This window comes from Amblyomma mixtum, chromosome 2 (genome assembly GCF_055824585.1).
Source record: "Amblyomma mixtum isolate Tamu chromosome 2, ASM5582458v1, whole genome shotgun sequence".
Classification (NCBI taxonomy): Eukaryota; Metazoa; Arthropoda; class Arachnida; order Ixodida; family Ixodidae; genus Amblyomma; species Amblyomma mixtum.
The window spans coordinates 82,313,926-82,326,737 of NC_143013.1; the positions used below are offsets into that span (position 1 = coordinate 82,313,926).

Sequence of the window (12,812 nt, forward strand, 5' to 3'; positions counted from 1 at the left end):
GCGCAGCGATCTAAAAATAGTACATTAAATTGCATTTCATATTTGTTTAATTTTTGGCCTCTTTCATTGTATATTTTCTGCCTCTCTTCGCTTGTGTCATAAAATGAGGTTACGTAGTACACGCTGAATTGTTGGCTTTCACTTCCGTATTTCAATAAATTCAACTGTTAGCGCTTCTCTTGTGCATGTCGCACTGATATTGAACTGTTCCTCTCTAATGAATGCATAAAAACTAGCCCAAATTTCAGCTTTACTTTTCTCAATCTTTGCGTAAATTCGTGGTATTATGAAGTCTTCGTTTTTCTGAAGTGACACTTAATTTAATTTTTGTTGTGTTGGTTTTACGCTTTATGGGGGTTTAACGTTCTAAAGCAACTCAGGCTATGAGGGACGCTGTAGTGAAGGGCTCCGCAAACGCCGACAACCTGGGGTCCTTTAACGTGCACTGACATCCCACGGTACGCGGGCCTGTAGAATTCCGCCTCCATCGAAATTCGACCGCCGCGGCTGGAATCGAACCCGCGTCTTTCGGGTCAGCAGTCGAGCGCCGTAACCTCTGAGACACCACAGCGGCTTTGTTGTTTTGAAGCGGGACTCAATACAATGCTTAACATATACTGCATAATCTCGTGTTCGTTCCACACTCATGGTATGTATCCAGCATATCTAAAAGATATTTTAAACACTGCATTAGTGACAGACAATGTAACTTGTTATTAGCTCATTTCACTGCTCTTTTGTTAATTTGCTTCTTTATGGTATCAGAACAGTGACCAAATTATGAAATCTCAAATATTAATACCGGTTCCTTGAATGGTTTATGCACTATTTCTCTCAAGCGCTGTGTCTTCGCGTCGGCACGATACTTTGACGAAAACATTAGTCTTAGCAAAATATTGTTTGTTCATCTGTGCTCTTCGCGCGTCACCTCTTTTTCGTTGAGTTGGAAACAGACATTCGAATTCATCGCAGCGAAATAATTCATATAATCGTCGAGCAGTACACCACCGTGCCAGTGCGATTAATGTAGCGAAGAGAAAAGGCAGACAACAGCCCTTGTGCACCGAATGAAAGGGTGTATTCTAATTTCACGATGAAGTTATACGACGCTGTTAGCTTCAAATGGGGGGCTATGTGATGCCCAACCCTTACGACAATCTAACGAATAATAATGACAATAAAAAAGTGTTCACATCGTTTCACTTTGGCAGAGTTCTATGTCCCCGGGCAGCCGTCAGTCATCCAGCGTTTGCAGCACCTGCATGTACCGCGCCTGGCACACTTGATGCAGGTCCACGGCGAAGGCCGCCACAAGCCACGGCAAAGGCAGCCCACTGTTAGCCGTCGACGAAAAGGATGAGACCCCCGCGCGGAGTCACCACGGCGGCCAGCAAGGGCGACTTGAGCACCAGGTCTTCCTCGGGGTTCAGCGAGTCGTCCGTCGACCCGAGGAACACCAGCGGTCGCTGCACCATGCACAGCCGGCCCTTCGAGCTGCGGTTTTCATAGAAGTCCTGCACCGATCGGAAGCCGAACGACGGAGCTGCATAGTGCTTGTCGGACGAAGCCAGTGTCCAGCAGCGGAACACATCGTCAGCCCCGATCACGTTTGCAGTGCCCACCCCCTCCTCGTGGTCTCGCAGTCTGCCGACGAGTCCGCGCGTGATGCAGGCGTTCAGCAGCAGATTGCAGCTCCAGGGGCTGGACAGGTTACGAGCGGCCACCGCAGGCTCGAGGGGCGCCGCCACGACCTTGCCACGTACAGCTGCGCACGCGGTCCCCGCTGGCACAGGGAGAGCAACAGCAGCAGGCCCCCAAAGACACGCCCACGGCCAGAAGGCACTGGCGCGGATAGAGCTTGCGCACCTTGGCCACCACCTGGGCAAAGTCTCTGACGCTGGCCGCGTAGGTGATGCGGTGCGTGCTGAGGAGTACGCCGCCGCAGCAGCGCCCGTTCACCACCAGGCAGGGGAAGCCGAGTGCGGGCAGCAGAGAGCGCCACGGCCAGCTCTGGCTGTCCGTGTAACCGCCGCAGGCGAGCAGCACCACGGGGTCTGGTCGGTCCTCGTTGAGCCAGTCCAGCGCCACCGGGCCCCGGTCCGAGCTCACCAACACCTCGCGACGGCAGTTTAGCCGCGGCAGCAGCCGGTGGTAGAGGCAGCCGGCGAGGCGCTGCAGGTTGGCGCCGGTGCTCCAGACCGGGGTGGGTTAACAGCCCTTGACCAAGCCCTCCATCTGGACGCCGATGAAGCGGCGCAGGCGGCCGCTGCGGCACACCAGCCGTGGCTTGAGTGCCACTAGGACGTAGCAGGCAACGTAGGTGGGGTACACCAGGCTCAGCAGCAACTCGCCTTCGATGGGAGCCTTCAAACGTGCACGACGCCCGTCGACCATGGCCTCGATCGGCACGTTCTTCTACTTCAACCTCCTTTTCATTCTAGTCGTATGCACCGTTTCTGCCACATCGAAAATTGAGTGCGCCGAGACGACTGCAGTGGCAGCAGGAAAGTGTAATATTTTTAATATTAATTTGGCCATAAATATGTTGTTAATGTACAATTTAAGTAACAAGGTCCAAAGGATGACCCTTGGGGCACTCTATAAGACTTGTTGCCTGTAATCTGTTATAGTTTCAATGTATAACCAACACAGTTTCAGTCCTTAGCGTGATCGAAAAAAATCAGTTGTCCAAAGTGCAATCGGCTCTTCCCGTAGTTTGAAACAAGCTCCTGACTTGTTTTCCATTATTACCGAAATTTTTCTTGTACTTCTGATTTTAGCTTTTTCTTTGTCGTTTCTTGTGCATGGCCCAGGCCGCTCCTGAAGAAGTCGCTGGTGCTGGAGTACCCGGCGGATGCTGAAGTTGTGAATTTTACCTCATCCACTTTCACGTCATCGCATATCGGCGGTGGCATTACAGACAAGTGACATGAATTGTTTCGACGACATTTTCGTGTATGCCTTTGAAGAAGAAATGCGTCGTGTATGGTAGCAACAAAAGAAACCGCAAATAGGATTGTGTCAACAAGCTGTTCTCAAAGCGACGATGGAAAGTGTTTTAACTCCTCATTGAGGGAGAAATGGTTGCATTCATTGCAAAAGCAAAGTAGCTCGTGACGCTGTTTGCGTAATTGCGCAGTTCAGCTCTACTGCATGCGTTATAAAATTCTACTATGTCGCATTTTGGCAGGGAGACGCTTACCTTCCATTGTGGCTTCAAGCTTGGGAGGCCGAGCAGCCATACTGAATGTCAGTGAATGTTGCGCGAGGGAAACGCTTGACGCCTCAACTTTGACTTGGTACCCGGGGAGCCCGAGTAGCCATATTGGACTTTAAGAAATTTGATGCGTCCTTGGTTGCCATGCTCACTGCTGGCTTGAGTGACGAAGAATGACCTCAAGCAGGAAGAATAAGAAGTCTTTTACAATATTTGACTTCGAATAATACGAATTATTGGAACTGGGCAAAAGAAATCGCACTGTCCACATCATCGTTTACGTTTTTGCGTTCGTCCGGTCCCTTTCTTCAACGCCCTGGCCGCCCACCAGTCCTAAGGGCACAATGGTTTAAGACTTTCGAACTCTACTTGACTGTTTCTGGTGGCGCATTGGAAACAGCTGAAAGTAAAAAAAAAATCACTGTTTGTTGACAACTTGTGAGATAAAGGCCACAGAATCTACTTTGCCCGAATTGCATCGCAGGAACAGGCAAATGCGTCACAGCATTCCACGTCAGATCCTTCCCCTGGTGATGCGACACCAGATATCTATAAACAAACAGTTACTCTCCTGTAGAGAGAGTTTGCAATTGAATGTCAGTTGGTGATTGAAATGCATCGATTTCAGAATCGCTGTGAGCAACCAGGCGAATCTGTCGCGGAGTATGTAGCTGCTCTCAGAGATTTTGTTAATATTTGCAGCTATCCTTCGCCAGAAGTCATGTTATGCAATCGTTTCGTTACTGGCCTCTCCTCTCAACACGTTTGGGAACGTTTGCTCTTGGAATACCCCGACTTATCTTTTGCGACTGCATCCCGAATTGCTCTCCAATACCAAAATGTAAGCAAGGACGCCCAGGAACTTACAGCGAACATGGAAATAATCAGAAGAATAATGCCAATCTCGTCTGAACGCCCGACTTTCCCTGCACGACGTTATTGGAAGCCAGGGTCCGAACTTGTTTTTTGGCAGTGCGGCCCTTCACAACGGCTCTCGGTGTTCCCTGCAGTTCTTCCGTCAAGGAGAGGGGCGCCATCACAATGACCTCAATACTTGACAGAACGTTACGTCCAACCTCATTATCGCAACTTCCTCCACGACACAACATGCTTAAATCTCCAGTTTCGTCAACCTACATGTTCACGGATCATTCCAACCTTCTAGACAGCCTGGACAGTTGACACCGTCGACGAGTTCATCAAACTTCACCTACTGTCATCGTTGTGGATCAAGTCGCCACACGGCCACAGCATGTACATGTCCGGCTCACGGGAAGCCCTGCTTTTATTGTGGAAAGATCGGACACTTTCAATCTGTTCGCAACCGACGCAGACCATCGAATAGGGAAGTAACCCAGCAACATTCCCAAGAATGGGAGGGTCTGAAACAATGTGTGACGACACAGCGCTACGAGGAAGAGAGGAAAGAAGGACGATGCACACCTACTGAAGAGGTGTGCCAACAGCTCGGAGAAGAACCGATTTTCACTATTGAGGCATGCCAGGAGGAAATGGAAGGAAAAAATCTTGTGCGAGAAGTTGGATTCCCTCCTGCACAACAAAATTACTGTGTGAACGCACCACCAGTTGTGCAAGATGCTGTCTTGGTAGTCAACGGCGGAGATGAAGTTTTGCCTGCTAGCGAAGGCGTAGACGCTATGTCTGCTAGGAGTGAGACTATGAGTTTCAGCGAAAGAGAAGAGATCGTGTTCATCGACAAAAGAGGAGATGTCTTGTTTGAAAGAGGTGCAGAGGCAACTTCCGGGGGAGAAGTGAATAGCAGGCCAGCCCTTGAGAGAGAAGCGTTTGAAACTATAAAGAAGTTGCGGGAGAGAATAGAAAACAAACAGACATATTGCATGAAGTACACGGGCCAGCGCAGAGCTGCCAAACCTCCTTTTTTCCAAGTTGGTGACTATGTTAGAGTCCATTGACCCGTAGTTCGTTTAAATGGAGACTAACTATTTTGCGGACCCATAAAGTTTGTTGGCCAACAGGGTCCTTTTTTCGTCTGGATGATGGAAAGCTGTGGAATGCTTCTAAGTTGACTAAATGTGTCAAACCAAAAGGCGCTGAATAGCACGAGGACTTCGACTTTTTGAACATACCATTTCTCTATGATTCTTGAAGGTATACACTGGACTTGAACTCCACACCAATAGCCACGGGCTTGGAACTTTCTGTGCCTACATCAGTCTATGGCATGTGTGAACCCCGAATCCCTACTGAGGCTCATCGGTCGACTTCACAAAGTTTCGTAATTCTTTTTATCGAGGAAATTCTGTGCCTTCTGCTTTGCAGTGCTCAGTGCATCCTGAGGATGACACACCTAACACAAGGCACTGCCGTCCTCCGTCAGCAGCATCTGCCTCAAGAATCCGCAATCCCCTACAGAGCCCCCAAGGTTCCAGGACACCAACCTCCATCACCCTCTCAGTCAGCACCCCAACGACTTCCTAGGCCTAAAATAGTGATTCGTAGGCCTATATGGATGAAAGACTATGTGCCTAAATGATTCTCCTATATATATTTTATGTTTGTTGACTGAGCTGATTGTGAACAGTGATTTCCTGCGTACATAATGTTGATGAGTATCAGTGTGTTATTTCAAAATGTATTTAATAATACTGAAGACACAAAACTACGCAGGAAACAGGACACAGAAAAGAAGCAGACAGGACGAGCGTAGACTAACAACTGATTTATTGGTCGAAAACAACCTTCCTTCAAGAGCAACGCATGCGCAACCAAACTTAACGCCCAAAGCAAAAGTACACAATCTTATCAACCTAAAAAGTCAAGTTCCTTCTTATACAAGTGAATTGATGCCTCGCTAACACATTTTTCCGCACCGTATCTAGCAATTTGCTAGGCTTCAAAGATCTCGCGTGCCGTCTTGTCCTTCGCGCAGCCTATAATCTTCGTTTGCTTGAAAAGCGGCGTACAAAATACTTGTTTCTTCTTGTCATTGATCTTACAAGACTGGCAGTGCCTTGCTAAATGCTGCCCACCGTGCTGGCTCAAAGAGTTATTATGCTCCTGAAGGCGTTTATTAATGCAGCGCCCCGTCTGCCCTACATATACGGAACCACAGCTGAATGGGATCTCGTAGATAACTCCCATCTTACAGGCTACAAACTTAGGTCTGTGGTTGACTCCGCACCCTACTTTCTTTTGCAGGTTATTGTTAGTTAGTCGGCATAAACGAGACAGTTTACATGGGGCGGAAAAGAACACGTTAACACCAAATTTCCCTCCCACCTTCTTCAAACCGTGCGGTCTTGTGCACATAAGGAAGGACTTCAAACTTCTTCCTCTCGCTTTCAGTGAGTTCTTGTTGGTTTTGCTTCAACCGTAGGGTTTTCAGCAAAGATTCTGCAACAGCTTTCAGAAGAGAAGGAGGAAAACCCGCAGAGTAAAGCCGGTCTACTTGACTGGAAAAACTACATTTCACCATGTGTGGGCATGACTTCACAAGCGAAGATCTTAAACATGAGGTTGCGATTCCCCTTTTTACGAGCTTTGAGTGGCAGGAATCATAAGGTAGAAGAGCCTTCTTAGATCTTGGTAAATAGGCCCAGCATAGATGGCCCCCTGTATGAAAAAACAATTTTAAGTCTAAAAACTGTAAACAAGAGCTTTCCGGGAGCTCAAAAGTAAAATTCAGATTAGTGGCTGCGGATTTGAAGGTCGCTAAAATTTCATTCACAATCATTTGTAGACTGTCGTCAGGGTTAATATTCAAAAGGATTAGGAAATCGTCAACGTATCTGACCACATGCGTGATCCGGTCATCAGTGAGAACGCACGAAAGTTCAGTGTCAATTTGAGCTAAAAATATCTCAGTTAAAATAGGCGCCACGCTCGAACCTATACAGATACCTCGCCGTTGTACATAAAACTTGTCCTTAAAAGTTACAATGGTAACTTTTGTTACAATGGTACAATGGTACCATGGTACCATTGTAACTTTTAAGGACAAGTTTTATGTACAACGGCGAGGTATCTGTATAGGTTCGAGCGTGGCGCCTATTTTAACTGAGATATTTTTAGCTCAAATTGACACTGAACTTTCGTGCGTTCTCACTGATGACCGGATCACGCATGTGGTCAGATACGTTGACGATTTCCTAATCCTTTTGAATATTAACCCTGACGATAGCCTACAAATGATTGTGAATGAAATTTTAGCGACCTTCAAATCTACAGCCACTAATCTGAATTTTACTTTTGAGCTCCCGGAAAGCTCTTGTTTACAGTTTTTAGACTTAAAATTGTTTTTTCATACAGGGGGCCATCTATGCTGGGCCTATTTACCAAGATCTAAGAAGGCTCTTCTACCTTATGATTCCTGCCACTCAAAGCTCGTAAAAAGGGGAATCGCAACCTCATGTTTAAGATCTTCGCTTGTGAAGTCATGCCCACACATGGTGAAATGTAGTTTTTCCAGTCAAGTAGACCGGCTTTACTCTGCGGGTTTTCCTCCTTCTCTTCTGAAAGCTGTTGCAGAATCTTTGCTGAAAACCCTACGGTTGAAGCAAAACCAACAAGAACTCACTGAAAGCGAGAGGAAGAAGTTTGAAGTCCTTCCTTATGTGCACAAGGCCTCGCACGGTTTGAAGAAGGTGGGAGGGAAATTTGGTGTTAACGTGTTCTTTTCCGCCCCATGTAAACTGTCTCGTTTATGCCGACTAACTAACAATAACCTGCAAAAGAAAGTAGGGTGCAGAGTCAACCACAGACCTAAGTTTGTAGCCTGTAAGATGGGAGTTATCTACGAGATCCCATTCAGCTGTGGTTCCGTTTATGTAGGGCAGACGGGGCGCTGCATTAATAAACGCCTTCAGGAGCATAATAACTCTTTGAGCCAGCACGGTGGGAAGCATTTAGCAAGGCACTGCCAGTCTTGTAAGATCAATGACAAGAAGAAACAAGTATTTTGTACGCCGCTTTTCAAGCAAACGAAGATTATAGGCTGCGCGAAGGACAAGAAGGCACGCGAGATCTTTGAAGCCTGGCAAATTGCTAGATACGGTGCGGAAAAATGTGTTAGCGAGGCATCAATTCACCGGTATCAGAAGGAACTTGACTTTTTGGGTTGATTAGATTGTGTACTTTTGCTTTGGGCGTTAAGTTTGGTTGCGCATGCGTTGCTCTTGAAAGAAGGTCGTTTTTTCGTCAAATAAATCAGTTGTTAGTCTACGCTCGTCCTGTCTGCTTCTTTTCTGTGTCCTGTTTCCTGCGTAGTTTTGTGTCTTCAGTATGTATTACCAACTAGCCTCTCATCACACACTTCTAGTATTTAATAATAATGTCATTTTCAGCCATGGTGTATCTACATGTACTATCAATGTTAAGCAGACTGTTTTATTCACAAAGTATAATGTGGTCCATAAGCCTTGTTTCAAGGACTGAAAGCCAATGGGTTGCAATTTTTTTATTCCGCTATCCGTGAACATGCATGCAACCTTATAGAAAGATACACTAGCTAACAGTTATTTTTTATTTGTAATCCTGTCTAAGAAGAAATTACTACAACTGCTTTAAGTACTTAAAGTTGTTCTAATCCTTTTTTTAATCCAACATAATAGTAGATATTGCCCTCCCCACCATATTGTTATATTCTATTGTTGTACGGTATGCGGGATTGCGAATTTTTTTTTTTTTTCTTGAGGGCACTGCACCATTAAAAAGCGCTTTGTGAATTGGTTACCAATGGTTTATCCCACCTTGCCTATAAAACATTTCCTCACTGGAAAGAGAGTAAATGAATGATATGCAATGCCTGCGCACATTAAGTATCTTGTGTCTTGTTTTTTCTTCAAAAAGAATGTGCGTATTCTGTGCATATGATTTCATGTATATTTTGTATTTTGAAATATGAAAATTTTGCGATCTTGGATGTTTTTCAAGGCTTTCTTTTGCATTAAAAGGTTGCAAAATTCTCTTTCCCGAAGGAAGGGAGTATGTCGTATTCATCGGTTTTAGTTCCGGTTACGAATTGATGGATTGGATATTTGCTTGTTTTCTATAAATACTTGCGCCAGTCGAATTAATTGTGTCTTTGGTCACAGTTTGCATGGAGCCTGGTCTCTTCGTACGGCCGCCTCAGCCGATACTACAAGGATTATAGCAGATATTAGTATTATTTGATAAATGGAGGTACTACATGCCGGCCCAACGTCACAGTTATCAGAGCTTGGAGACGGCTTGCAGCATGCATCTGTCTGGCTCGTGGAAAACTTTGGGTGCATGTTCGGCGAACTCACAGCTATCTTTGAAGTAAGTACCTCGTCCTACCGGCACTGCCGACTGCACCTTACTGCGCTGCTTCTATGCAGCCTTGCGCACTTCCTTTTAAAACGTCTAGAAACGAGTAAAGACGAGCGTACCTCTAAAGAGATACATGTGTAAACCTCGCTTATCATCAATGTAGGTTCACCACAAGATTATCACGTCACCCGCCGGCTCTACTACTTTTTAATAATATTAACAAGAGCGATAACCACTATGTCTGAACTCTCCTCATATATGCTCGATACTCGTATGTGCTATGCCTGAAAGCTGAAACGCTGCCGACACACATAAATTTAGGTGCGAGGAGATTCATACGCCGGGGAGTTGTGTTAAATAAATGACAGAGAGAGAGAGCGACGTCACTGCGTGTATTCATGTGGTACCAAGCGTGCAGAACCTTAATGGGCAGTAATAATAAGAGGAAATCAGTTTATTCCCAGCATCATGTGCAAGTGCAGAGTAGAATTCTGCGCTTCTTAGGAACAATTGGGCTGTACGGCACAGACAGCCAGAGGCTCACTTGCGATACAGAACATGAAAGCTGTGTAAATGATACAAAAATCGAATAAAATTTGGAAACCAATACATATAAAACCATTCCTGCTCCATGGAATGCGAAAAAGTAATCAATGTACGGTGTAAACACCAGAACAATGGAATGACAGGGTTACTTTCAGAAAGCGCGGTGATCTAAATACGATGCATTCAAAAGCATTTTCTTTTTTACGACAGCGTATGCTACTCGTCTCGGTCGAAAAGCCATCGACGTAATAGTAGTCGGCATCGCGCGTTGGAAATAATCAAGGGCGGCATAAAAGAAATCGTGTCATGGTAATTTGTGGTTCTAGCGATTGGCGAATGATTGCTGTGCGTCATACGCGTTGAATTGTTAATGAAAACAGTAATTAATTGATTAATTATAGAAATGAACAAAGGAAAAAAGAAAAGGGGGTTTCAAGGTGTACTTGGAATGGAAAGGCCAATGCTTGAGGACGGTAATTAAGAAAATTTTATTGATAACTTAGTAACTTAAACAAAAGAACAAAGGAAAATGTGTTCATTTACACTACCACCACCTGCAAAACGCTCTCGAGTTATCTTAAATGTGAAGCTCCATTAATATATTTAATATTTGGACTTTTATTGTTTATTTTCAGCCTATTTTCGCTTAACTGATTAAACAAAGTAACGTAGAACACGGGGCATTTCTTTTCATAGTTTGTACAAATTCGTACTATCATGAAGCGTTCTTTTTTCTTAAGTCGAGCTCAATTTAGTACTTGTATTTTTAAAGCGGGATTCATAATGCTGTAATAATACATATTCTCGCAATTTTTCCACACTCATACACAATTTCTAAGGATATTTTAAACACTGTAGTATTGAGAAATAGTGTAACTTGTTATTCGCACATTGCATTGTTATTCTGTTGATTTGCTTTTTCTAACGTCTCTCAACCTAGACCAAACAATACAATTTCTTTATTCTTTAATTGGTTTATACATTATTTCTCTCAAGGGCTGTGTCTTCGGGTTCTTATAAAAATGTTTACTTCTTCTTCATCACTGCTGTTCACGCGTCACCTCTTTTGCGTTGAGTTCGAAATAAAGACAATAGAATTTGGCGGAGTGAACCAGTTCTGTAAGCGCCGAGCAGTGTCCAGCACGCTATTCCGATTAATGTAGTGAACAGAAAAGGCAGACCAGCGCTCTTGTATATCGAGCGAAAGTAGATATTTTCTTTTCACGACAAACTTAGGAGACGGTGCTATCATGGTGTGTGTGTGTGTGGGGGGGGGGGGGGGCAGGTTAAGTAACGGTAATTCCGCAACGACAATCATTAAGCAATAATCATAATAAAAAAAGTATTACACTCGTTTCGAGTCGCCGGGGCTGTATACCCTCGAAAAGGCGTCAGTCCCCCAGCGTCTGCAGCACCTGGATATCTCGCGCCTTGCACACTCCACACCGGCTTACGGCGAAAGCACCCACAAATCGTTCGGCGTAGAACTCCTGATGCGCCCACTGTTAGCTGTCAGCGCAACCCACGTATTCACCACGGCAGTCAGCCAGAGCGACTTGAGCATCTCTTCTTCGAGCAAGGTGCTCTCTGGGTTCAGCGAGTCGACCGCCGACCCGAGGAACGACAGCGGTCGCTGCAGCAAGCACACCAGGACCTTCCAGCTGCGGTTTTCGCAGAAGTCCTGCACCGATCGGAAGCCGGAAGCCGGAGCTGCATAGTGCTTGTCGAACGAAACCAGTGTCCAGCAACGGAGCACATCATCAGCCCTGATCCCGTTGGCAACGTTCACCATCTCTTCGTGGTCTCGCAGGGGGCCGACGAGTCCGCGCGCGATGCAGGCGTTCAGCAGCATCTTGCAGCTCCAGGGGCTGGGCAGGGTGTGGACGGCCACCGCCGGCTCGAAGGGCGGCGACACAACCAGCGCCGCGTACAGCTGCGCGCGTGGTCCCCGCTGGCGCAGGTACAACGACAGCAGCAGGCCGCCCAGGGACACGTGCACAGCCAGAATGCACTCGAGTGGACAGAGCCTGCGCACCTTGCTTACCACCTCGGCAAAGTCTCTGACGCTGGCCGCGTAGGAGATGCGGTGCGTTGTGAGGGGCACGCCCTCGCAGTCGCCCCCATTCACCACCAGGCAGGAGAAGCCAAGCGCGGGCAGCAGAGAGTGCCATAGCCGGCTCTGGCTGTCCGTGTAACCCGCGAGCAGCGCCACGCGGTCAAGTCGGACCTCGATGAGCCAGTCGAGCGCCACCAGGACCCGGTCCCAGAGCACCAACACCTCGCGACAGCAGTTGAGCCGCGGCAGCAGCCGGTGGTAGAGGCAGCCGACGAGGCGCTGCAGGTTGGCGCCGGTGCATGAGACCGGAGTGCGGAAGTCGTCCTTCTCGAAGCCCTCCATCTGGACGCAAAGGAAGCGGCGCAGACCACCGGTGCGGGACACCAGCCGTGGTTTGTGCACCACCAGCACGTCGTAGACAACGTGGGTGGGGCATGCAGGAGACAGCAGCAACTCGCCCTTGGTGGGAACTTTCAAATGTGGAACGACGCCCATCGACCGCTGCATCAATCCTCACGTTCTTCTACTTCAACCTCTCCGTTGTAGTTGTATGCCGTTTCTGCCGCATGCAATCATGAGCGTGCCAGGATGACTGCAGTGTCATCAGCAAAGTGAAACCTTTTTAATGCTAATCGGACCATAGCGATATCGCTAATGTATAAAGTAAATAACAAAGGTCCAAGGGATGACCCTTGGGGGACTCTAAAACTTGTTGCCAGT

At 46.8% G+C, this 12,812-nt stretch overlaps 1 protein-coding gene and 1 pseudogene across 1 annotated transcript; both read right to left on the reverse strand.

Annotated features, from left to right (window-relative positions):
* Positions 1–1,337: 1,337 nt before the first annotated feature.
* On the reverse strand, positions 1,338–2,394 carry LOC149359931 (protein ABHD1-like; annotated as a pseudogene).
* Positions 2,395–11,486: 9,092 nt separating this feature from the next.
* LOC149359932 (protein abhd-3.2-like) lies at positions 11,487–12,587 on the reverse strand. Its single transcript, XM_089567756.1, has one exon. The coding sequence runs from the start codon at positions 12,585–12,587 to the stop codon at positions 11,487–11,489; it is 1,101 nt and encodes a 366-aa protein (XP_089423882.1).
* Between the last annotated feature and the right edge of the window lie 225 nt (positions 12,588–12,812).

What these genes read in the sequence shown, in the direction of transcription:
- LOC149359932 (XM_089567756.1), bottom strand. Translation starts at nt 12,587, where the DNA reads ATGGGCGTCGTTCCACATTTGAAAGTTCCCACCAAGGGCGAGTTGCTG.